The following is a 24,219-nucleotide window of genomic DNA, read 5'->3' as shown; positions in this document are numbered from 1 at the left end:
GCTGACTCCATATACTGTTCCTCTATCACCCTCCACCTACGCCGGCCGCATGGTCTAGAGGTAAGATTCTCCGTTCGGGGATTCTGATCGGAGAGATCGTGGGTTCGATTCCCACTGCAGCCCCTTTTGCTGTGTCACTTGAGTGATCACCTACTCCTGCATACAACTGCTCTTGAAACGCCGATGACAAAATTTCAAGGTTGGACTGGCGTTGCCTCTGCCACTGTCGCGATTGATCCTAAGTTGTTGCAGTGGCAAAACAGCTGTGCCTCGCGTGCGTGTGAGGGCCAAGCCGAAACACTCCCGTACTTGTACTATTTGATCTACAGGCACATGTTCCACTTTGCAACTCACCAGCTGACAAACGCCACGGGGACCCCAACATTTGGATGGTGGCGGTGCCAAGGAAGTTTCCGATTGAATTCTAACGCGTACTTTGCTTCATGCCGCGCGAGCTTGTGACAGTTCAGTTAGGCCAATGTGGCAACCAGAGTGCGTCACAATCATCCTAACGCGACCTAGACTTGCTTACACACTTGTACGTAGTTGGCTCCGTGTTCTGGCAGCGACTATGCGCTGAACACGGCATAAGTCCAGATGGGATTCTCGAGGACTGGGCAACTGAAGGAGGCGATCGCAAGGATGTTTTTTTCTACCAAGCTGATGATGAGCATTACATACCCCGAGCTATTATGGTCGACTTGGAACCTCGTGCAAGTATATATCCCATCCCAGTTTGAATTGCATATGCCTAACCTGTTGTTTGGCAGGTAATTCAAAGTATTCTTACGGGTTCTCATGCGAATCTTTACAACCAAGAGAACATATATGTGTCGAAGGGGGGAGGCGGTGCGGGGAATAATTGGGCCCAAGGGTACTCTGCGGGTCAGAATACGTTCGAGGACTTGCTGGAGATGATAGAGCGAGAAGCAGAAGGAAGCGACTCGCTCGAGGTGCGTGAGATACACCTGGAAGGCTCAAATGCGTTCTCAGAAGCTGTTCTCAGGGTTTTATGATCATGCATTCTATCGCGGGAGGCACAGGCTCCGGGCTCGGTTCCTTCCTTCTTGAGCGTCTGAACGACCGTTTCCCCAAGAAACTGATCCAAACGTATTCCGTGTTCCCAAACTCACAAGAATCTGAAGTTGTTGTTCAACCATATAACTCAATTTTGACACTGAAACGACTCGTGAATCATGTTGATTCGGTAGTTGTTATCGACAATAGTGCCCTGATGCGAATAACGGCAGATCGAATGCAACTCGTGGAGCAGACTCCGAGGGCGCAGCAGACAAGTTCACCCAAGGAAACCGAAAAGTTTCACCAGGCGAACCAGCTTGTGAGTGGAAACGCTGCGCGGGACATCATGAGATGTTGATTGTTCACAGATGGCTACTGTCATGGCGGCCAGTACTCAAACCCTAAGATACCCCGGATACATGAACAATGATCTCGTTGGAGTCATCGCCTCTCTCATTCCCACTCCTCGATGTCACTTCCTAATGACCAGTTACACCCCCTTCACTAGTGATACTGTGGACAAGGTAGGCGACGAGTGATTTGCGGCGTATATGTATCACTGTTAACTCTGTCCAAGTCGAAATCGGTACGAAAGACAACAGTCCTGGACGTGATGAGGCGGCTTCTTCAACCAAAAAATCGAATGGTTTCGACAATGGGTAGCAAGTCATCTTGCTATGTATCCATCTTGAACGTCATTCAAGGGGATGTGGATCCTACTGATGTGCGTGCTGACCATCGAGCTGGACCTCCCTTAGACTAATATCATATTATTAGGTGCACCAATCGTTGCTTCGAATACGTGAACGTCAACTCGCGACATTTATCCCATGGGGGCCCGCATCCATCCAGGTAGCGCTCACACGGAGATCGCCATACGTCGCTACAACACATCGTGTGAGCGGTCTTATGCTTGCGAATCATACGTGTATGGGTTCTGTAGGTTCACACATCGTCTACCAACGGACACTTGTATCCTTACAACTTAATCGTTTTGCGCACGGCGCACGCCAGATGTTTCGAAGGGCGCTTGATCAGTTCGATAAGCTAAAGAGGAAGAATGCCTTCATGGATCAATACAAGAAAGAGGAGATGTTTTCCAACGGTCTTGGTGAATTCGACGACTCGCGGTGTGTCCTTTTTTTATACTCCTCCAATTGTGTCTGAAATGTAACGTTTCCCAGTGACGTTGTGCAAGAAGTTATGGACGAATACAAAGCTTGCGAGAGTCCTGATTACATCTCATATGTGAGCAGCGATTACCCTGCACTTTTGCCATTTGACTGACGCTAATTTGCAGGGACCGGCAGAAACTGAGGCAGCAGCTTGAACGGAACGGGTATTATCGTGTATTATATATATGTATTCCACTGTACGATACGCACCCCCACGAGCATGCCAATTCCTCTTTTGATCTATCTGTGGTCACAATGGTGTAGGACAAACCAGGTCAGAAGTCCCCCGATAGTGACCCCGGAAGCGAGATGAACGCCATGATCAAATGTCGCCCAGTCTGCTACCTTCGATTTCCAATCCTTGCTCACTGCTCGAATTCCTCCAATAGCGAGGAACGATGGCACTCGTCCATCTTTCTCCCAACCTTCATCAAGCAACGTGTCCATTATACGGTCGTCCAGAAGGCCCAGCTCCTCCAAGGTCCACGTGTTGCACAAGTCGACCATCCATTTCATGCGTTTCTTGCTGACCTCGCCTCCGACTCCGGGTGCGCGCTCCCTTAAGCGCTCACGCAACATTCCCACTTTCTCGACAATCTCGCCGATACCTCCAGAACCACTGATAGTAACGACGTGTCCCTGAATGCTGTCCCGAACCATGCTAGCGATTTTTGGGCCCTTGCCATTCGTGCTGACCATCACTTGTAAAGGTCCTGATCTTAATTGAGCACCGAAATAGAAGTCGCAGGAAGGGGGAATATCGGCGACGTTCGTAGGGATCTTACGAGCATGAGCGTGTTCGTAGATGGAGCGCGATATTTCCACGTCATCAATAGCGGTGAGGACCATATCTACACCTTCGAGATCACCACCGCCACCACCACCACTAGCAATACTGAACTCCGAAGCAGTCGAGGATGAAAGAGAAGGTTCATCCGGGAACTTAAAATTTCGGTCGTGATAAGTTATCTTTTTACTTGTGAACGGGTCGGAGAAAATACGGTAGCGAATTTCGGGATGAAGACTCTCAGAGGGCGCAACGAGCGTCACATTGGCATCGGCCTCAAGAACTTTGGCAAGACGGGTTGATGCAACTTCTCCCCCTCCTACGATAAGTACCCGCTCTCCCCTCAGCTGCCATGCAAGTAGCAGAGACCCACCGAATTCGATGGGAGGGAAGGTGGCGAGTTGAGGTGGTGGAGGTGGCGTTGATGCCATGATTTTTTTTGGCAAACCATCTTCCCACGGTCAGATGAGGCGCAAAGCCTTTGTCACTTGTGCAAGCCTTCAAATCGATCTATGATAACTACGGCGCTATGAAGGATAGTCCTGAGTGAATTGACAAAAGAACAGAGGGTTTTACATAACTGGAGTACCCGCGAGCAAGATGACTTCAGGACGCACTTTACAGCACTTGTTAGCAGTCTAGACATTGATCTCGAGCTCCTCCGGTGACAGTTACTGCTCTAAAAAATACAGACATGCCCTGTAGCAATGCTGGCCACACGTCGGCACACAAATTAACTTATTCTTAACTCGCATTTTTTTGACGAGTCATCAACAATTCCAAGATCAGCTGGAAATTTGTATCCGACGTGTGTCCCAACTTTCTACAGATTTCCATTCACATCGTTTTACAAAAGAGCACTTCCTTCAACGTTCAAACAATGAGCGACTTCGATACCAAAGTCCTTTACATTGGCCAGAAGCCAAAGGTGACGAGAACGGCTAAGACCAATGCTGAAATTAATGGTATGTAAGCGTTTTTGTGTTGTTGTTCGTGTCCGTTGGTTTTGGGCAAGACTGACAGTTCTTTTGCAAGCTGTGGGTTTCATATTTTGTCACACTTTTTTGAAGGACGCACACAACTGCTACCCCTAGGCTCGTCGCGTAGGCGCGATCGTTGCTACCAACAAGAAGGTCACCGCTGGCCTCAACAAAGCCCACCAGGGTGAGTCATCAATTGTGTTCTTTCCCCCCTGTTGTCCAGAGCTTTACTCACCCACTTTTCAAGGCCCGGACCACCGGCGAATCGCTAATTTAGACAGGGAGAACGAAGTCGCTCCTCCTGCTAAGATTGCGCCCTCTGTTGGCAAGGTCAGCGTCAAGTGACAACCGCCTCATGTCCAAAGCACCGAGTTGACTTTCCTTCCTGGCCTTTTTTTTTTCGATGACTTCTTAGGCCATCTCCGCTGCTCGTCTTGAATGCGGGCTCACTCAGAAGGAAGTGGCTCAGAAAATCAGTGAGAAGCCGAGCGTCTTGCAGGATTATGAATCTGGCAGGGCCGTCCCCAGCGACCAGATTCTCAGCAAACTCGAACGTATTTTAGCTGTCAAGCTTCGGGGTGCGTTGTTTTTCCCGTTTCTTGTGCTGTAGGATTCTACCTTTATATTCACATCGACTGGTATACAGGTTCAGAGATAGGCAAGAAACTGACACCCCCGGGGAAGAAGAATTAAGTGGGCTTTTCCTTCCTTCCGGGGCATAGTCCACTGCAAAGTGTCCTTGCGTCCGCGACACAACCGCACTGTTTCATTCTGTTCTCTCTCTCTATTTTTTTTTTTCAAGCTCGACTTTCATTCTAAGATTGCAATAGAGAGGACAGTCGTTTCGTTGTAACCCTTAAGCGCATTCTCCATTGTACTGCAGCTGTTTTCGGCTCTCATCTAATCCATATCCTTACCATGGACGTTCATCAGTTTGTGGTCTCTTGGCCTCTTCGGTCAGTTTGAGCGCCCGCGCATCTGTATCTCTCACTGGCAATCAAAGCCTCAGAGGCAATGGTCATGATCCGAGGTTGTCAGTTGAGGAGCTGAGATCAGGTCTTTGTGGTGCAAAGGCTCGGAACCACCAAAGCAAGGTCGGGTAGTGAGAAATATTTAGTCCAGAGGCCCTCTCAAGCTGTGTTGACTATGCCGCGAGATTGCAGCCCGGAATGGTACTTCGGCATTTGCCCTGCGGCTCCGCCCTTGACCAAGTTCCCTGTGATTTGATGGACATTGAATAAGACCCTTTCCGATGTCGCGTCCGTCCTTCTGCTCGTCTTTTTGCCGATATCAAAGCCATGTCACAAGAACCCCACTTGTTAGGTTTTCCTAGCTTTCATGCACGAGCCGCTTCTCCTAGCCCTTCCCCCCTTAAGCGCTGTGTCATGAATCGGAGGATGGAGGCATCGGATCGGATGCTTCGGCAAAGGATCCCGTCCATTTGAGATACGATGACATCGCTGTCGTTGTTCCCCAACCCTTTTGGTTTTCTTCCGGCTGTCCCTCGTTCTTACCCGGTCTGCTCTATTCGGTTTTGAAAGCATTCACTGTCTTCTCACTAGTCCGAAACGCCACTTGGAGAACGTGACCAGTGATTTCGCGCCACGGGGCCTTTCTAACATTGTCTCGTGCTAAAGTACATTGCTAAGGTATAAGATGGTCCAGCCCCTATATTCGCCCTTACAACCTCTCCCCCTTGCAATATTGCGATGTCGTCTGCGGCCATCTTGGAACCGACTGCCCTAGCAGGGCTGAAAACGTTATTTGATCCCAGTACCTGTACCAAGAAAGGTAAGAAGACCTTGATGTCATGCGTGGCGCATCTAAAGCTGTAACCTCACGCCCGACATTCACGATTTGGCGGTTTTAGGGTTGTGCCCTGTTAGCGATATCCGTAAGGGGCCTTCGGTGATCAGTCATTCACTTTATTATGGTGAGTCGCTACCTCATGTCATATTAAGAGACGTCTTAACCTCGGCGGTTAGAGATACATGGAACTGGGCCTGAAAAGCTGGTATTTATCATGGGGTATGAATATCTCGTCGAGGTGATGGCTTACTACGGTGAATGCTAATATTCACGCAGGCTGAATAACACCACGTTTGCATGGAGAGGTCAAGTGCGACACTTTGGGAAGCACGAAAAATATTCGGTCCTCGCCTTCGACAATCGTGGAGTTGGGAACAGTGACACCCCGAGTGGTCCATACTCGTGCGTGTGCCACTTTTTTGGCCTATGCAATGCGAGCGTTATATGCTGACCTATGTTTACTGAACGAAAGCACGAGTACTATGGCGGAAGATGTAATTACGTTGCTGGATTATGTCGGATGGAAGGGTAGGCGTCAACTGCATGTCATTGGTATCTCCATGGGCGGGATGATTGCAATGGGTACGATCCCTGTCTGTGCACCTCTATAAGTCGATGGATAGCCGACATTTCCTTTGCAATAGAACTTGCGACTAGGATTCCCGACCGTATCGCTACGTTGGGGTTAATATCGACAAAGTCCGGCCCAAGGGGTCTTGGCTCATTTCCCTCTGTGAGACTCGTCTACTTGCATCATTCGTGGTCATTTTCTCTGACGGTCTCCCATTGTGGTTTAGTACAAAGGCTTGTCTAACCTCTTGAGGTACCCCTTTCAATCATTAGGCGCTCATACATCATCACTCAGTCATTTCTTAGATCTTTGGGGACGAGGGACCCGAAGAAAAAGATCCCTTATGCTATCGAAATGCTCTACCCTCCGGAATACCTCGAGTCCCCCGTCCCTGGTGACCCGGACGGAAAGACGGGTTGGGAAGTCCAGAAAACAGTGCGTTACCAGTTCTGCGACCTCACCCCTGCTTGTCGAAGGACTGTTTCTGATCGATCCCCGGCACAGAATTTCCTCACTCGTATGGAAGTCTCCCGTCCTCAACAGCTCATCGGAGCCCTGTCTCAACTAGCCGCCACAGTAACGCATAACGTATCTCCAGAACGTCTTGCCTCTATCGCAAAATCTATTCCAAAGATTTTGATCCTAACAGGAGACTCGGACAAGGTTGTCGATCCGCGCAATTCATACTTGATAAATGAGGATATGAGGGAAGGTAGTGTAGAGTTCGTGGTGTGGGAGAAGACTGGCCATGCGCCGAATGGGCAATGGCCTCAGAGGTTTAATGAACTCATCGAGAGAGTGTGTGCGGACGGGAGGGAAAAGTCCAGCCCAGTTTCTTCGTAAGCGTCGATAAAAACGCCGGAAGTCGTCCCCCTCTGAGCAATGTGCTCGATATGACCAAATCTATTGTATACCCGTCGAGCATTGGCAGAGCTTTTACTGTGGGGCTGTGGATCGACGAGATCCATAACTCGTTAATATCGCAACTGTCACGATAAGAGCTGGCGTAACTTGCGCAGTCGTGCAGCGCAGCCGGATTTCATTCAGGATCAACAATTAACCGGGAGTCAATTCACATGTCAATTATATGTTACTATGGAGTGTGGCACTACGCCAATATTGGTGGATGATGACGATGAATTGGGTGTAAGTATTGCTATCACACAATCATGACTTGACCATATTAATGTTGATTTGGGTAGAACGGATCTCACAACAGAATGCCATGTCCAATGTTAGGCACCATTCCAAGTTTCGGATTTTACTTAAATCGCCAATTCGCCCCGGGTCCCACAATTGGCCAAATCGGACTTTAATTGGCCGCACCCGTCTCGAGAAGTGTTTTGCCCCCCCGGGGGGAGGGATATTGAGTTGGTGGAGTTCCATTAAGTAATATTGGTGATGAAGCTTGGGGAACCCCGTTTCTGACCAGGGCACGACCCATGCAGCTTCGGCGTAACCGTACACACCGCCGTTTTGGTCCCGGGACTCGGGCATCAAACAAGGCCCTAAGACCAAATCCTACCTTTAACCAAAAGGGAATTCCGAATCTACTTGGCTCCTGACGAAATCGCCACAGTGTCTACACCTTAGTTCGCCAGAAGAGTGGTGTTCGGGTCTGCTGACGCTCACCTACCCCTATCTTTTATCCCCAGCATTCTTCATTAGGTGCGAAGAAATCACTAGTCCGCCACTATCATCTGAGTTTTCAGATAGGGATCATGTGTTGGTCGTTCTCCCAGGCGGACTGAAGGGACCGAAAACGTACAACAACAAAAGCTGTCCCCCCCATCCGCATGATCGCCTCTAGGCCTGAGTTAGCCAGATCAGAACACTCTTTACGCTTTTATTGTCGAGAAAAGCCATCACTTTTCACATGTCCTGGAAAACTCGCTTACATAATCTTCGTGGTGACCGTGACGTCAATTGAAAAGCTCGAGGGGTTCTGCCGATCCCATATGGTGGCGATAAAGGATCACGCGATACCGCGCTTGCAGAGATCCCGCGACTCTTCTGTGTTAGGAACGTGTCATGAGGTCTTCTGCGGCAACTCAGAAACCTCACCGTGTTTGTTTCAGGTAGGCTGAAAGATGATGGGAATGGAACAGTGGCCAATCGGAACAGCACGACATGTCATTAAGACTTGCCTAAAATGACATACAGCTCTGATGCGGGACCGAATACTGAAATTTCTGATAATTCCAGCCCATCAATTAGCTGTAACGCGGCATACTCTTCGGAAAACTGTGGCCCAAGTTATGTATAGTATTCGATCAGCCAGTGACTATCTTGGGAAAATGGATCAGGTTCGAGAAGTGCTGACCTAGGCACATGATTGTGCGTTGGGCCCCTGTCCTGGTGCCCCTTGGTGCCCCCTACCAGCATCAACGTGATGTTACCAGCTGGAGTTTCTGCGCCTCGTGAAGTTCAGCGTTAGCCCCGCAACTTGCTTCAATTTGGAGTATTTGGATGGCACTTTCTGGGCGGCTACGGCCCGTGATGTTACATTTTCCGTCTCACGATGCATATCTCCAAGATATTATTAGGGGCTTCCATCCTAGGAGCCTTGGACTTCGAAAATTCTCACGTGGAAACACCAAGTCACCATAAGTAACCCCAAGTTATGATCTTTCTCCGCTTCCAAGTCCTCGATCCCCTAGGGGTGCAATGTCCATGGCTATCTTGGAGGAAGAGGGAAAGAGCAGCGGGCCGAGAACATTCCTTGACCCTGCTACTTGCGTCAAGAAAGGTAAGACGATTTCGGTCAGAGTCGTCTGGTATCCAAGGCCGACAATCTGAAAAAAAAAAAAAACAACCTTCCTCCGACGTTGTATCAGGGTTTTGCCCTGCTCGTGATATCCCTAGGTCGCCTTTTGTAATTAGCCATTCAATATATTATGGTGAGTTTTCTAGCCTTTCGTGCCTGTCACATCAACTTCGGCCCCTCAGACTGAGGCTCTCCCTCCATGCTCAGAGATACATGGTTCTGGACCTGAGAGGCTGGTATTCGTCATGGGGTACGTAATATGCATACTTTTAATTGAAAGACGAGCGTGCGTGTTTGTGCAGAGAACTCACACTGAAATCGACAATAGACTAAGTTTCTCCTCACTTGCATGGATGGACCAAGTACGCCACTTTGGGAAGCACGAGAAATATTCGGTCCTCGTTTTCGATAACCGTGGTGCGGGGCACAGCGACGCGCCGAAAGGCCCATACACGTATGTGTCATTCTTCAGGCTAATGTAAATACTTAACTGTCTCTATTGAACTGAAGTACGAGTGCTATGGCCGAGGATGTAGTCACTCTATTAAATTATGTCAGATGGAATGACAGGCGTCAATTACACGTCGTGGGTATGTCCATGGGGGGCATGATTGCGATGGGTATGTTCGCTGCCATGCTGCAGAGGCTCCATAGTTAAAAGGGAACATTCACGTGGGCAAACAGAGCTCGCGACTAGGATTCCGGGGCGCATTGCTTCACTATCTTTAATCTCCACAACACCTGGCTGGAGAGATCTCTGGAAATTCCCGTCTGTAGGTATCGACTACATTCATTCATCCCTACCGTTTCTGATCCCCCCGCATTTCGATCTAGTTGAGAATCTCTTACCTTCTCTTGAGGTAAGTTTATCGTATCAACATGTTGTTGATAGTTTGATTAATGATCACTTAGAGCTTTGGCAGCGAAGAAATCGAAGGAGAAAGGTCTTACTCTTTTGGAAGCACTCTTTCCTTCGGAGTACTTGTTATCACCTGTCCCTGGTAGCTCGGATGGGAGAACGGGATTGGAAGTCCAGGAAACAGTATGTTCTTGCTTTCCCTCCTCACTTCTCCGCGTACGCTGAAGGACCTCCCCCCTAAAACAAAAACAACAACTGTCGTCCCCCCCAGGGTTTTATCTCCCGCTGTGCAGTCGCGCCTCCTCAGCGACCCATTGGAACTTTCTCTCAGTTGGCTGCCGTTATGACACACTACATCTCTCCACGGCGACTCGCCTCCATCGCTTCTTCTATCCCGAAAGTTTTAATCCTAACAGGTGATGTGGATCCGCTGGTGGACCCGAGTAACTCGTATTATATGAAGGAGCAGATGAAAGGGAGTGGCGATGTCGAGTTAGTTGTGTGGGGCCAGACTAGCCATTTGATTTCTGGACAGTGGCCTGAGAGGTTCAATAAGATTATCGAGAGAGTCTGTGAAGAAGGGAGGGAGAAGGCTGCTTTTCTCTGAACATTGAGGGTGACGCTGTGTTATAAGCCTCCTTTTTTTTTTGGTGTACAGTACAATTCTCCCTATAGCGTGTTGCAGTACCATATTCGTAACCAGTAATATAATATTTGTGGTAATTTTTTTTTTATCGTCAACGTTTCATCGGAAATGATCAATTCTTGGGCCGTGCTTTTTCACACTAGAAGTTGGTATGCCTATGAGTGGTTATGAAAATGGAAGCAACGCTTACCCCATGGCTGAGGTTCGCCCACGGTCTCCTGCATGCTCTGCACCATGTCTATCAAAAACATAGTTACAATTTTAGAAAAAAATCCATCATGACGGCTCGCTGGTGCAGCAGCGTCGCATCGAACGGACAGACTAGATTCATTGGAATGGGTCGCAAGTCGTGGGTACTTATCCCCCCCCTCTTCCCCTGCCCAAGTTCTTGAACGAGCTAGTGAGAAATTAAATTGGCGTTCAATCCAGTTGTAAGTTGATTAGGGAAAAATTAAAATTAATTCTAGCGTGTTACATTTACAGGCCGGCACGCGAGTCCAAAAGCGAATCCCCGATGGCTCAAAGATGACGACAATCAAAATGAAAGAGAAATTCTAAAAGGACAAGAATTAATTGATGCGTGTATAAGACGAAATGTCGGACTAGCGATGTTGTCGCTCAGTCCCGTTCACAGTGGAAAATATATACCATTTTTCGTCTGGTAAAATACGAGCTCAAACACCACCGGAGCAGTGGTAATATACCAATTTGTAAATAGTAATTGATCAGAAATGGATACCAGACCAGACGTGGTGAATGACATCGATTTTTCTGGTGATGTACGATGTTTTTCGTGGTAAACGGCCATTTTTACCAGATTGGTAATTGGTCATTTATTGATTCATCGTTGGTACTTTACAATCTTTGGCATGGTACAATATGTTAGAATTCTTGGTTTTATGGTGTTCGCTATGATCAACTCACGTTTGGTGATGTTGAGTCGTGTGGCGTTTAGATTTACACCTATTGCCTTTCTTGGTGGCGTCCATGCCAAAGTCAGTGCGCATTCATAGCGCCTGACTATAAAACCCCAATTTTTTGGACAACCCAACTTTCCCTCAGTTCACGTACAACGGGACTGAGGTATGTTGGTTATATCATGTTTTAAATCATGTATTAAACATTAGTCCACCAGCGATAAACTCGCTAGGTGATTACTTTCTAATCTATTCTAGTTCACGTACAACGGGACTGAGCGATAAACTCGCTAGTCCAACATTTCGTCTAATACAATATGGGTTAGAGAATATTCATTTACGATGTTTTGAATGATAGTTAATACATGCGTATACATGAAGCGTGGTCATCAGAAGTGTGATGCTACAAGTGAATATGTGTCAATGGTGAGGCACAAGCAGGATGGTATCGAGAGAGATCGAATGGGAGCAGCAAAGTCAAGGCACTCTATGCGAAAGAGCATGTAGCAAGTCGGGTAAAGTTAAACGAGTTGGCGATAGCAGTGTAAGAGTGAAATGAGAGCGGATGCAGCAACCAGAGAGAAGTTCTAAAAGGCAACAGTAGTTAGTGTGTGGGTTATGACTTTGGGAGTGGTAAGTGACAGACGACATAGCTACTAGCAGGTTAAATCTTTGAACCCCTGGGTGTCGGCATTGCTCTGCCTTTCCCCTTGCTTCTTGCCATACCAGATGCTCCCTCCTCGATCGCATCACATGATGAGTTGTCGATACGGCTCTTCTTGGACTTTGGGTTGGGGCCTATCATCACCACTTTAACAGCAGTCCTCTTCCTTGTCACTTGAACTGGGTTGGGAGGCTCTTCTTCACTGTCAGTAAGTTGAAACTGGATACGATTGTTTCCTCGGGCATTTGAGGGGATAGTTTCTATTCAAAGAAGACCGGGCATGGGGGCATTGTGATGATGCAAGCGCGATGCAAGAGTTTAATAGGGAAGACATCAGTGATGCAATTAAGAACGGGGACACTGAGAAGGAATACACTTAACATAGCATCAAAGCACTTACTTTTAGGAGCTACAGCTGTTTTCGGTGCAGCAGCACTGGTGCATGTATTTCTGAGCGCAGCTGGCTTGTTTGGGCGACCATTTGCCAGAGTCGGAATTGACGAACGATCACTATCCTCTTGTTCATGGCTTGCATTGCCTTCATGTTCAGAATCCCTGGTGTTTTCGCCATCATTGTGATCTATGACCTCGGGATTATCACTTCCGCCACCGACATGAGTCTCATCACTTGTAGGATTCGTTTTGGCACCTAGGTGATGGTTAGGGTAGAGCACCTCTGCACAGAACAAGATAGGACAAACGGCCCACACGGCGTTTGCCACGATTGCCTCTTGCATTCACGATCACATTCATAATTAGGACTTCAGCGATCCACGAGTTTTCGTAGTCAGTCTCAAGCTCAGGGTGTTTTGAAATAAGCTTTGAGAGCCCAAGTCAGTCAAAAATGCCAATGCGCAAGAGTGAAAGGGGCTAACTCTTCTAAGCATAACATTCCTTTGAGTTGTTGGCACCTCACCCCATGTAACCTCTCCAAGGGTATCGAGTGTGCGTGAGACTGCATGTTGGGCATCGCGCTACAGAAGATCATGTGAAAGTGAGATCTAGGCTCGGGGTTGGTTAACATACCAAAAGTTGAATATACTCGTTTCGTTCCATGCCAAGGGTCTCTTCTATGGAGTACTTTTTACGGTTTCCTCGGCCTCGTGGATCAGGAATCTTGATTTTCTGTGCAACAGAGCGATCCGCGGATTGGGTGAGTCCCATGAGTGTATGCTACACTTACCATAGCAACTGGAGGCATAATAAAAAGGGGAGTGTATCAATAGTCTGATGAGGGACAAAAGACGCGTGGAAAGATGGAAAGACGTGTGGAAAGACACGCAAAAGATGTATGATAGGGTATGTGTCAGATGAGGCTAATGACATTGGAATTCTGATGTTCATAGTTCATTTGCCATGAAAAGTGTGTTGTCTCACCAGTAGAGCAATATAACAGGCTAAGAGACCTTAATGAAGCGTGTTTTTGTGCAAAGTACACAACAGTGTTTAAAGTGCGGAGGATAGACGGCGGGAGGTAAGATGCTCGGGAGTTGCCAAATGTAACTTAGGCGCCACAACTATCAACGCGTCAGACCAGTGCTGCACTGTCCTAGAACATCAAAAGCTCTGAAGTATTCTATCTATTACTCATGGACTCCAAACAATCTACGTGTCCTTGCTGTGGTAAACAAGGTCTCTCCAAGCGAACTATCCGACGGCACCTCCAGCGACTAGAGCAAGATATATCAGACAATGAAATGATACTCTCTGGCAATGATGACTTAGTATCCAAGAGCGATTCTTCATCATACCTCTCAGATGATGTGATGAACATGTCCGATATGGACAATTCCACCCCAAACACGCCACTCTCCAGTCATCATGATGAACCACCTTTGCCATCTTGCTGGAATGCATTAGACACCAATGAAATGTCAAACGAACCTGTCAACACACTGGCAGAAAAGTTTTCTGGGCTATCTCTTATACTGGAGTCACACTTTGAGCCCGAGGTGGCTCCGGACTTGGAAGACGATGTGGATCCCCTGACCCCACAAGGTGTAGCTGAACCTCGTGAGACAGGCTATGAATCTGGTGGTGATTCAGATGGGGACTCTTTGATGGGCTCATTCTATGACCTGGGGCTGGATGAAGAACTCCGTGATATATATCGATTCAGTAAGTATCATGATTAACCTGCCACACACCTTTCTTCGCATTCATGTGTAACGTCTTCTATTAGACATCCAAAGTTTGTCAGAAGAAGACATCGATTCAATCAAGATGTTCAACTTTATCAGAAACACAAACCTTTCACGGAAGGCTTATGCTCAACTTGCTAAATTCTGGGGCAGTCGCATCCACATTGAGTCCCTATACAAGTTATTTCGCCGGATTTCGGAGTTATCAAATATTGAGACCACAGTCTATGACTGCTGCATTAATAGCTGTTGTGCATTTACAGGGACCGATTACAAAACTGCCGAATTGTGCCCATATTGCCATGAACCTAGATTTGACAAGCACCGCCGGAGTCGAAACACATTTGAATACATTCCTCTTACATCTCGCATCAAATCCATGTTCCTCAACTGCAGTCTGACCGAGAGAATGACATACCGTTCGAACTTTGAATTCAACGCTGGCTGTTATGACGACGTCTTCAGTGGTTCTCACTACCAACATCTCACCTCCGAATATGTTGTTGTCGATGGAGTGAGACATCCCCATCTTTTCTTCAGTGATTCTTGTGACATTGCTCTGGGTATCTTGACTGATGGCTTCCAGATATTCAAACGCAAGTCAAACGCAACATGCTGGCCAATCATTGCTCTGAATTTCAACCTGCCACCCACTGAACGAACGCACACCCAGAATATCATCCCTATTGCCCTTATCCCTGGTCCTCGGTCCCCTCGCCACATGTCATCATTTCTCCGACCCCTAATTGATGAGTGCAAACAACTTGCTATTGGATTGCGCACATACGATGCTAAACTTGATGAGTGTTTTGATCTCCATGTTTATCCGATATCAGCACATGCAGACATGCCGGCAGCCAAACATCTCATGGAGCTCAAGGGGTCAAATGCATTTCGTCCATGTCGAGCGTGTGAGATCTATGGTGTACGAGGTAATAGGTCCTCAGTGTACTATGTGCCACTCAGTCAGCCGAGAGCAGCAGGCACTGAGGAAGGTGAATGGGACCCTCACCACCTGCCGATGCGCTCGCAAGAACGGTACGAGGTTATGCTTGAAGACATTGCATCCCAAACTACCAAAACTGCTCGGGATGATCTACGTCAGCATTATGGAATCTCGCATATCAGTGAGATATGTGAACTTCCTTCGATGAAACTATTCAAGTCATTTCCGCATGAGTGGATGCATTTGGTACTCGAAAACCATGGAAAGAACTTGATTCATCTCTGGAAAGGAACCTATAAAGGACTCGACGAAGGGAAAGAACGCTATGTCATTGCGGAAGGGGCATGGGTGCAGATCGGACTAGAGACTGCTGCGTCATCTGCAACAATACCATCTTCATTTGGTCGACGAACACCAAATATCTGGACGGAGCAGCACTTGTTCACCGCTGAAGACTACGCTCACTGGTTTCTCTACGTTGCACCATTTGTCCTGAAGGATCGATTCCCCTCTCGTAAAATCTACAAACACTTCATGCTTTTCCATTCAATTGTTCGGACAACGATTCAGTTTTCCATCACCAAAGAAGAAGTCAACTTGCTGCGAGAGACCGCAATTACATATGTCCAGCAGTATGAAAAGTAAGTGAACAGCATCTGATCTGAATCACATAGCTAACTGTTGGCCAGGTTGTACTACCAGGGCGCTGCTGAGCATCTCTCAACATGCCCACTAACCCTGCATGCGCTCCTTCACTTGCCTGACGATATCGAGAAGAATGGCCCACCATGCATGAACTGGTCATTCGTAATGGAACGCTGGTGTGGCCGACTCCTTCCCGCGATCAAGTCGCGAGTGTATCCGTACAAGTCATTGACTCGCCAACAACTCGCAATTGCACAGGAGAACTCGATTCTTGCGCAGTATGACCTTTTTGATGTCATACATGGTCCAACGGTTGATCCAGATGACTCACGATGCAGGGAAGAAATCCTCAGTGAAGGTATGTGTTCGTGTCGACTCTATGCATTAAAACTAATTTCCACAGCACCCGCATCTATCCTCCGGAGCCCGTGCAATAAGGACTATGTCCCTGATGCCTCACTTCGACGTAAAATCGCAATTTACTTCACTAATGTGTATCTCAAACCATTTCATGAGATTATCAGATGGCTGCCGGAAGTCATGCCACGATGGGGGAAGTCACGTATTGCGGGTGGAGGTGATAAAGTGTGCACCTCTTGGGCACAAAGTCGACGGAAGAACTATCGTGATGCATCTTTTGTTAGGGTGAGTTGTCTGATTGCTCTCTAATCAAACATTTTGCTGAGTGCAACTCAGTATGAGGTTGCTGTAGATTCAAATCCCCGTGTCCGTCGAAAGACGCCCCTTATCAAGCAAATTTGCTACGGCATACTGTATGAGATACTAGTATGCACTCTCCCGACTTCGAATTTCCTGGGCACCGATGCGCCAACGACTCATGTACTCGCTCTTGTTTCTGATTGTGGAGCTCATGACAATGCTGCGCTCACTCCAGTCTCCTTCACTTCTCTCTCAGAGACGACACAGATTATCGCGTTAGCATCGGTATCATCAGTATGTGGTCGGTTTTGTTATGGAACAGCATCGCCGCGATGGGCAATTGTAGACCGTAGTATTGAGCTTGCACGGCCCATTTTTGACGTCGATGATGATTAATTACATTGCGCTTTACTGTAATACAGGTGTACGTAACATGAAATCCTACTTATGTATCACGTCGCTGAATACCATAAAATATCTGGTAAAATATGAGCGCAAAACTTGGTAACTCGACTCACCAACCCTCGTCAGGCATGTTGGTACATTACCATTCCTCAATTACCACCCGAAACTTAGTAAATGGTCCTTTCGAAAACTTGGTAATTTACCAAGGTTTACTTCCCACAGTGCGTTGTACGTGAACTAAATGTATTAGAATAATCACCTAGCGATGTTGTCGCTGGTGTACGAGTGTTCAATACATGAGATACAAAGGACAAACAAGATATAACCAACTCACCTCAGTCCCGTTGTACGTGAACTGAGGAAAGGTTGGGTTGCCCAAAATTTAAGATTTTATAGTCAGGCGCTATGAATGCGCACTGACTTTGGCACGGGTGTCACCAAGAAAGGTAATTGGCGAAAATCTAATACGCCACACGACTCAACATCACCAAACGTGAGTTGGTCATAGCGTACGCCATTATACCAAGAATTCTAACAGGATCAGAGTATTCTGCTTCAAAAAATCGTAAAAGGCACCGCCAGCCGTGGGAATACTGTAGAGTTGACCGTTGTACAGCCTCACGAGCGACAACCCGACCGATGAAGGCAAAGCACTTCCACCGTTGGATATCTGTTACTGTTATATTCATAAACTTCACTTTAGATCGCTGTAGAAGGCTGCTGTCATGGAGAGCTCGACGCTACGTACAAGCAAATCACTTATCTCCAAATGAAAGACAACTACAACATCGATCTTCTTCTCATCAATGGTGACTTCCAGGCCATCAGGAATAATGCAGATTTGGCATGCATGGCTGTGCCAGATAAGTATCGCCGTCTTGGCGGGTTTTACAAGTGAGTGGATTGAATGTACAAGCTGGTTGTAGGGGACCGAGTTCTTGCAACCAGTCGGCTCGCTGTTTTCATCGTTGACGTTTCTATTCTTTTTTTAGGTATTACACTGGAGAGAAAGTGGCACCTGTGCTTACCATTATCATTGGGGGGAATCATGAAGCAAGTAATTACCTTTGGGAGCTGTGGGTCAACCTAGGTGTGACGTGGGTGCCACTGATATTAACCCCCCGGATTTTTCGAATTAGATACCACGGAGGTTGGCTTGCACCGAACATCTACTATTTAGGATGTGCGGGAGTTGTGAATCTGAATGGGATTCGCATCGCGGGCATTTCGGGAATTTACAATTACCATTCATACTCGTTGGGTGAGGGACAACCAATTTTTTTTTTCTCCACGCGCGTGGTTATAGGAATCGCTAATTGATATACATGCGTAGGGCATTTCGAAAAGCTACCTTATGACAAGTCGACCCTCCGAAGCATATATCATGTTCGGCATTACGACGTTTTCCGAATTCTTCAGGTACTGTCACCACATTCGACTTACTTTGTTTTAAAGCCCTGAATGTTATACGTCATCTCACGGACATTCTGTAGCTGTCCCCGCCAGATATCTTTTTATCCCACGATTGGCCTAAATCAATTGAACACCATGGTGATCTTGCCTCGCTTTTATCGCAAAAACCGTTCTTCAGGCCAGATGTGGAGAGTGGCAAGCTTGGATCCCCTCCTCTTGCGACGATACTGGAAAAGCTTAGACCTAAATGGTGGTTTTCTGCCCATTTACATGTCAAGTACGAGGCGACGTATCGACACGGTGGTAACACGACTTCTGCTGAATCACCATTGTTACCGCGTGGAGCGACCAAGAACCCTGATGAAATTACCATCGATGATGACGAGTTTGATGACGAGCAGCCTTCCGCCCTCGTTGACACCTCTGAGAATGTCACTGCACCCGAATTGTCGAGCGAGTTACCTTCATCGTCCGAGGAACCTGCAGGCAGCGCGGAAACAAAATTTCTAGCATTGGATAAATGCTTGCCCAAACGACAATACCTCGAAGTAATTGACATTCCTTCGCCATTTGATGATACCCCCGTCGCATCGGGACCAGCGACTTCCGCTGATATTAATGACCCTTCAACTTCATCACTCGAATCTCTCCTCCCAACATCCTTTACTGGTCGTCAAGCGAAAACATCCTCACCCCCTCCACCATCATCAGCCCTAGATCCAAAATTACATCTCACATACGACACAGAATGGCTAGCCATAACCAGAGCCCTCCATCCCTATCTCTCTCTATCACGCCTACAGGATCCACTTCCATCCATGGAAGAAGCGCGAAAGATGGTTCAGAAGGAGCTGGAGTGGATCAAAGAGAACGTCGGCGAAGGGAAGAAGATTGAAAATGTGCAGAAATTCTGTATGACCGCTCCTGGACCCAAAAAGGTGGATGGAAAACAACGTGCGTGTCTCCGTTCTTTTCCTCTCACTTCTATCGATCCCCCTTATGGTGCTTTTCTGTTTGATACGATGATCAGGACTGAAATTGACCTTTTATTTGACCTGGTTTGGTGGCTGGCACTCTTCCTGCTTTCTTTAGCGATACGATATATAAATCCTCAAACAATCGCGTTCTGTTCGGCACTAGATATTGAAAATAAGTTGTAGTATCTCCTGTACGGGGTTTTGCTGTAGTTCTTGCATGTCAAGGTCGTGAGGAATACCTGGCCATAAACTCGGTACAGAGTGTCATTGTGTTGCCGCGTCCATGGTTTTCATATCCTAAGTATATTGTTCCATGTTGTCCCGTCTGATCGTTTGGGTTTTAGGATCGGGTTATATGCAGAGCATGTAGCTAGCGCTATTGATGAAATGGATCTTCCCCTTCCCACTTTTGCTGGACCAACAGCGCCGAGTTCTCATCCATTCAGTCATGCCAATCTAGCAGACCCACTGTCAGGCAGTTCTTGTTACTGTCTTCTCACGTCGATCCACCGCATGCAATCGGTAACTTTTCTCGGTTATCTTATCTATTGGTTCTGTTCTACAGTCGGTACGGCCCCCTCGTCCCCGGCTTGGAGCAGCGCTGTTGCGTGTAAGTGTTTCGGTCTTGCTGCGAATGTGACCTTAATTCGGCGAGCAGGACCCGGAACGGCTCAGCCGCTGCCTCCTTTCGGTTGTCTGCTCTTTCCACGGGGTAATCATGCAGCGAAATCTGTCTCACTACTTGTGTACGTTCAAAGGGGGGATATCAGTGCAGGACATCAGCTTGCTCCATTTGTAATGCACCTTCCCTTTTCGTCGCGAATGAATTGAGAGCGCTGTCCGTACCCGTTTAGGTTGTCAGCTTACCCACGTGTTGACTGGGATTCTCGGAGGTCAACCAGTGAAGGCCTGTTTGCTCTGCGAGCCCCATGATGGACGCATCATCGGCTGCCCTGATAGAAGGCCTGCGGGAAGCTGCCAAGGCCAAGGCGAAAGATCTCAGTGGACAGTTCGATCCCTCTCCCCGGCGCCTTGTTGGCTCAGGTGGCTACTCTACTGTCTATGTCGCGGCTTGGAGGCCTCTTCAGCGTGAAAACCCAGTAAACGTTAGTACCTTCTCTCCGGAGCACCCCCGGATTGATCATTTTCGCGCCAGGTCTGCTATAAGGAGCTTCGCCCGCCCGTAAGCAACCTGCATGAAACCGTGTATATGATTAAAAAAACGGTCAAGGCGAGTCCCCAATATTCCTGTAAACAGGGAATCCTCCTTATGACAGGCATCCAGTACCTCACCCGTGAGATGGAAATTTGGAGCGAATTGGATCATCCCCACATTCTCAAGTTCCTTGGTTTTGCCATTGAAGGGGTCGGGTGCGATGTAAAGGGTGTATTGATTTCTCCTTGGTGCTCAAATGGGAGCATACTTGAGTATCTACAGAAGAACCCAGACTCAGAAAAGATTAATTTGGTAAGGACTACTTGACCATCCATTCGCTTTCGGAATACAATGGATATACTGTGACACTTTAGGTGAGCGGTATCGCAAAAGGACTGGACTATTTACATCACCGGATGCCAGCCATTATTCATGGTGATCTTAAGCCTGTTAGCCCAACTTCCTCCTGTCATTCGCGTTCATTTCGCTCATCTCATCTCAAAGGCAAACGTTCTCGTTAGCGATGACCACAACGCAATACTATGCGATTTTGGCTTATCTCGCTTCAGCAGTGAACTCTCCACCGGTCAAACGTCCTCAGCCACCAATTTCACAATCAGGTTCGCCCCTCTGGAGATATTGGATGAGAAGAGGAAGAGCACTGAAAGCGACGTCTACTCATTTGCATGTACATGTATTCCGGTGAGTCGGATACCTTTCTTGCTGATGTAGTAGTGGAGAAGTTCATGACCCCCAACCTGACTAGATACTGTTCGGCAAACAACCATATTCCGATTTGAGTGACATGCAAATATTGGGCAGGCACCCGCAGCTCCAGAAAAAAGCTCCTTGGGACTGGGACTTCGAGGACCCACTTCAGCGCACTCTGTCCCACTGCTGTTCTGTAGTGCCCGAGAATCGCCCTTCTATTCGGAAGGTACTGCAAACTGTCATTTCTGCTGAATCTAAGTCGTACCCGTTTTGTGGAGACACCGAGAATGTCCCGAAGAGTATCATAACGGGTTTTTCATATCCTTCACCTCACGACGCTTCCATGCTAAATACGTCCGAGCCTTCCAGTGAGTCATCGGACTTCCGACTGATGTAATCCATGTTCACATGGTGGCAGATACTTTGTCTGCCGAGGAACCAAATGGCGGTGAAGATATTGTTCCCCGTCCTGTATGTCATCGTGATCGTTCCTCGCAGAGATTACTTACATGAAACTGGTCAGACAAAGCTTCTCCGGAAGCTGTGGTTGAGACGCCAGGGCACAAATGACAATCAAGGACCAGTGCCCCCTGCGGACCAAGCATCTGGGTCCAGTTCGAGTGTGCCTCCAACATTCTTTGGCGGAGACGACTCGTCCCTGCATCAGTCCCGGAAACCTTTGCCCGACCGTGATTACGATCTATCTGCCATGCATATTTCTAAGAGAGTTCTCTCAAAATCATCGCGGGGTCAGCCGGTTCCAAGCGCGTCTTCTGCCATGTCTGGATTGTCGTTTTCAGGCGCCACGAGTGCCAATATTATTTGGAACGGCGTTCTGAACGCGCTGTGTATTGCGAATGATACTTTAGATAGTGTCCCAGTTCCTGGCCTTAGGGGTGCAATACATGGCTTTCTCGAAGTAGTTAAACAGTTGAAGGTGCGTTCATTCAAAGGCTTTGTCCGAATAACATCCCACATAGCCCCTTGGGCTTTTACAGACGGTCGGAGGAATCAACGATGCGATCAGCGAACTCCAGAACAGCATCAAACTCTTTAATCGGTCAGTTTTGAAAGCGCTCAAACGATACCAACGACAAGATGCTGTGTCTCCTGAACTTGTCCAGCCCATCGAGACTTTATCAAGGTGTGTTATGCCCCCTCAGTGCTTCTCGGAGGTGGAATCCAACCGTTCCTTTCAGTGAACTTATTGCGATCACTATGCCACTCCAATCATACTGCAAGAAGAGCACTGTTTACCTGTGGGTGAATCGCGACAAATTTCAAGGTGCTATCCGCTTAGCCGGGCAAAGAGTGCACAATTCTGTAATAGCCTTTCAGGTATGTGGTTCTCCACTGCCTGTGTATCATTCACTTAGTCCTGATTTTAAGGCTACGCACGTGGCCAGGGTTCGCTTAGGAGTGGCTCCGATTGAGGTGTGGTACAATTCATACAGTCTCTTAAACTCCGAGTTAACCAGTGCCCCGAAAACTTCAGGACGAGATGAAGAAGGTAGTTGTCCGACCCTGGCGCAAAAATCATAGGTTCTGATTTTTTCCAGGTACAAAGTCGCGAGGGAGCCCTAAAAGAAAAAGCAAAGCAGTTGGAGTCCTATCTCAACACGCTCCCTTCTACTGGTGACGCTAGTCATGACACCAACCGACTTGGCGCACCATCCATCTGTTTTCCGGGAACGAGAAGTGAAATTCTGTGGACCATTAAGCAGTGGTTTCGCCGACCCATCAGTGATACGACTAAACCAGTGTTCTGGGTTAATGGCCTAGCCGGGATCGGAAAATCGACTATCGCATGTACCATTGCGCAGGATGCTAACGAGTCTGGACACCTTGGATCTAGTTTCTTCTTTTCCCGTCAACATGCCGAGTTGTCTAGTGCCAAGTTCTTCCTCGGGACAATCGTGCGGAACATCGCTATGAAACTTCCCGAATTCGGTGCGGCTGTTGCGGAGGCATTGAAGGAAGATAGTAACCTTCCCCGTGCTTCCCCTCTCACCCAATACTCCTCACTACTTTTCACACCCCTTCGAGGCCTCGAGGTTTCCAAGCCTCTACTCCTGGTAATTGATGCTCTAGATCAGTGTAAGAGGACGATGCGAATGGAGCAAAAGAAATTCTCCGCCACCTTATCTCCGGCTACGCTGGCATCCCGGCCTCCGTATACTCATAACAAGCCGACCAGAGTCTCATATAGTCACGGAGCTCATGAATGTGGACAAAATTGTGATTCATGAAATTGATAAGCACGTCGCTTCGCGAGATATCGAGTTATATCTTCGGGGTCAGCTCCACGTCGTTTCCGAACGATTCAGTGACAGGGTCTCCAAAGGGTGGCTCACATCCGCCATGGTCTCGGCTCTTGCGAAGAAAGCTGATCGGCTCTTCATCTGGGCTGCTACTGTTGTCAAGTACATAGATAGCGATGACGTTCTGGATCCCATGGATCAACTGGAATCCATCCTAGAGGACAGTCAGACGACTGAAGTGGGTCCTTACGCGGAGCTCGATAAGCTTTACGAAAGAGTTTATTGGCTTGCGTTACCAAAACCCCTCGAGAAGCACGTCGACCTCTACCGACTTCTCCACACTATCGTCCTGCTCAAGAGCTCGTTGCCCCTGAAAGCGCTTGGCGCTTTTGTCATGATCTCCAATCCTACACTCATGCTCACACACACCCAATCCATCATACCGCTACCCCCGCTGCCAGAAGGAAGAGTTGAAGTCTACCATCCATCTTTTCCGGATTTTTTACTTCAGCGGTGTAAGGATCCCGAGTTCAGGGTGGATGTGGAGAAGCACGAGCGGTGGATGGCGCTCCGCTGCCTGGATCTTCTCGTCGCTGAGCTTGTTCCGGCTGTAGATGAGATTGTGCCATGGTATTCACTTAATGCGGATGTGGAGGATTTAGGTGACAAGCTCGGTTCCCTAGTGGGGAAGAAGTGCAGTACGCGTGTC

General features: G+C 47.9%; 12 protein-coding genes and 1 non-coding gene across 13 annotated transcripts; 11 read left to right on the top strand and 2 right to left on the bottom strand.

Annotated features, from left to right (window-relative positions):
• The first annotated feature begins 43 nt into the window (after positions 1-43).
• Positions 44-123, top strand: EI90DRAFT_t71. The gene has a single exon. It is a non-coding gene; the product is annotated as a tRNA-Pro (tRNA).
• Positions 106-2,353, top strand: EI90DRAFT_3287097 (gamma tubulin). The gene is made up of 9 exons (XM_039067040.1): positions 106-492; positions 547-713; positions 771-953; positions 1,007-1,339; positions 1,389-1,544; positions 1,598-1,744; positions 1,798-1,959; positions 2,035-2,150; positions 2,205-2,353. Exons 1-9 carry the CDS (start codon positions 444-446, stop codon positions 2,305-2,307), a joined length of 1,416 nt encoding a protein of 471 aa, XP_038919979.1. The 5' UTR covers positions 106-443; the 3' UTR covers positions 2,308-2,353.
• Positions 2,354-2,609: 256 nt separating this feature from the next.
• On the bottom strand, positions 2,610-3,353 carry EI90DRAFT_2837826 (putative NAD(P)-binding-domain-containing protein; the record flags this gene model as incomplete). The annotated part of the gene is made up of 2 exons (XM_039053670.1): positions 2,610-3,081; positions 3,139-3,353. Coding segments are annotated over 2 exons (687 nt in total), but the record flags the coding sequence as incomplete, so codon positions are not given.
• A 509-nt stretch (positions 3,354-3,862) lies between these two features.
• EI90DRAFT_3118943 (uncharacterized protein) lies at positions 3,863-4,655 on the top strand (the record flags this gene model as incomplete). Its single annotated transcript, XM_039063158.1, has 6 exons — positions 3,863-3,947; positions 4,006-4,019; positions 4,077-4,146; positions 4,210-4,292; positions 4,378-4,540; positions 4,609-4,655. 6 exons carry the CDS (start codon positions 3,863-3,865, stop codon positions 4,653-4,655), a joined length of 462 nt encoding a protein of 153 aa, XP_038919977.1.
• A 1,203-nt stretch (positions 4,656-5,858) lies between these two features.
• Positions 5,859-7,219, top strand: EI90DRAFT_3043196 (alpha/beta-hydrolase). Its single transcript, XM_039059239.1, has 8 exons — positions 5,859-5,895; positions 5,948-5,990; positions 6,048-6,173; positions 6,244-6,353; positions 6,416-6,504; positions 6,569-6,594; positions 6,648-6,777; positions 6,847-7,219. The coding sequence occupies exons 2-8, from the start codon at positions 5,986-5,988 to the stop codon at positions 7,183-7,185; spliced, it is 825 nt and encodes a 274-aa protein (XP_038919976.1). The 5' UTR covers positions 5,859-5,895; positions 5,948-5,985; the 3' UTR covers positions 7,186-7,219.
• On the top strand, positions 7,101-8,106 carry EI90DRAFT_3043195 (uncharacterized protein). Its single transcript, XM_039059238.1, has 4 exons — positions 7,101-7,488; positions 7,545-7,731; positions 7,791-8,010; positions 8,055-8,106. Exons 2-3 carry the CDS (start codon positions 7,568-7,570, stop codon positions 7,852-7,854), a joined length of 228 nt encoding a protein of 75 aa, XP_038919975.1. The 5' UTR covers positions 7,101-7,488; positions 7,545-7,567; the 3' UTR covers positions 7,855-8,010; positions 8,055-8,106.
• A 903-nt stretch (positions 8,107-9,009) lies between these two features.
• EI90DRAFT_3118941 (alpha/beta-hydrolase) lies at positions 9,010-10,575 on the top strand (the record flags this gene model as incomplete). Its single annotated transcript, XM_039063157.1, has 9 exons — positions 9,010-9,091; positions 9,180-9,242; positions 9,317-9,359; positions 9,438-9,563; positions 9,620-9,729; positions 9,794-9,882; positions 9,944-9,969; positions 10,022-10,151; positions 10,240-10,575. The coding sequence occupies 9 exons, from the start codon at positions 9,010-9,012 to the stop codon at positions 10,573-10,575; spliced, it is 1,005 nt and encodes a 334-aa protein (XP_038919974.1).
• Positions 10,576-11,995: 1,420 nt separating this feature from the next.
• On the bottom strand, positions 11,996-13,396 carry EI90DRAFT_3255849 (uncharacterized protein; the record flags this gene model as incomplete). Its single annotated transcript, XM_039066598.1, has 6 exons — positions 11,996-12,455; positions 12,596-12,844; positions 12,897-13,014; positions 13,107-13,169; positions 13,222-13,320; positions 13,379-13,396. 6 exons carry the CDS (start codon positions 13,394-13,396, stop codon positions 12,196-12,198), a joined length of 807 nt encoding a protein of 268 aa, XP_038919973.1. The 3' UTR covers positions 11,996-12,195.
• Positions 13,397-13,784: 388 nt separating this feature from the next.
• EI90DRAFT_3013703 (uncharacterized protein) lies at positions 13,785-14,642 on the top strand (the record flags this gene model as incomplete). The annotated part of the gene is made up of 3 exons (XM_039056688.1): positions 13,785-14,313; positions 14,378-14,516; positions 14,600-14,642. The coding sequence occupies 3 exons, from the start codon at positions 13,785-13,787 to the stop codon at positions 14,640-14,642; spliced, it is 711 nt and encodes a 236-aa protein (XP_038919972.1).
• Positions 14,643-15,519: 877 nt separating this feature from the next.
• On the top strand, positions 15,520-17,032 carry EI90DRAFT_2991836 (uncharacterized protein; the record flags this gene model as incomplete). Its single annotated transcript, XM_039056123.1, has 3 exons — positions 15,520-15,923; positions 15,972-16,572; positions 16,624-17,032. The coding sequence occupies 3 exons, from the start codon at positions 15,520-15,522 to the stop codon at positions 16,981-16,983; spliced, it is 1,365 nt and encodes a 454-aa protein (XP_038919971.1). The 3' UTR covers positions 16,984-17,032.
• Positions 17,033-17,468: 436 nt separating this feature from the next.
• On the top strand, positions 17,469-19,782 carry EI90DRAFT_3043181 (lariat debranching enzyme, C-terminal domain-containing protein). Its single transcript, XM_039059237.1, has 8 exons — positions 17,469-17,485; positions 17,537-17,637; positions 17,696-17,886; positions 17,985-18,068; positions 18,132-18,253; positions 18,326-18,411; positions 18,486-19,359; positions 19,498-19,782. The coding sequence occupies exons 2-8, from the start codon at positions 17,632-17,634 to the stop codon at positions 19,563-19,565; spliced, it is 1,431 nt and encodes a 476-aa protein (XP_038919970.1). The 5' UTR covers positions 17,469-17,485; positions 17,537-17,631; the 3' UTR covers positions 19,566-19,782.
• Positions 19,783-20,544: 762 nt separating this feature from the next.
• On the top strand, positions 20,545-21,270 carry EI90DRAFT_2968385 (kinase-like domain-containing protein; the record flags this gene model as incomplete). The annotated part of the gene is made up of 3 exons (XM_039055621.1): positions 20,545-20,850; positions 20,913-20,987; positions 21,043-21,270. Exons 1-3 carry the CDS (start codon positions 20,593-20,595, stop codon positions 21,268-21,270), a joined length of 561 nt encoding a protein of 186 aa, XP_038919969.1. The 5' UTR covers positions 20,545-20,592.
• Positions 21,172-23,583, top strand: EI90DRAFT_2658072 (uncharacterized protein). The gene is made up of 10 exons (XM_039053414.1): positions 21,172-21,240; positions 21,305-21,617; positions 21,668-21,720; positions 21,773-21,998; positions 22,050-22,186; positions 22,248-22,393; positions 22,449-22,587; positions 22,639-22,683; positions 22,745-22,759; positions 22,809-23,583. Exons 2-10 carry the CDS (start codon positions 21,344-21,346, stop codon positions 23,496-23,498), a joined length of 1,725 nt encoding a protein of 574 aa, XP_038919968.1. The 5' UTR covers positions 21,172-21,240; positions 21,305-21,343; the 3' UTR covers positions 23,499-23,583.
• The last annotated feature ends 636 nt before the right edge of the window (positions 23,584-24,219 follow it).

Source organism: Cantharellus anzutake (genome assembly GCF_015039405.1).
Source record: "Cantharellus anzutake strain C23 chromosome Unknown EI90scaffold_9, whole genome shotgun sequence".
In the NCBI taxonomy this organism is placed as follows: domain Eukaryota; kingdom Fungi; phylum Basidiomycota; class Agaricomycetes; order Cantharellales; family Hydnaceae; genus Cantharellus; species Cantharellus anzutake.
Note: the sequence above shows the minus strand (reverse complement) of the source record. Positions and strands in the feature narration are given on the sequence as shown.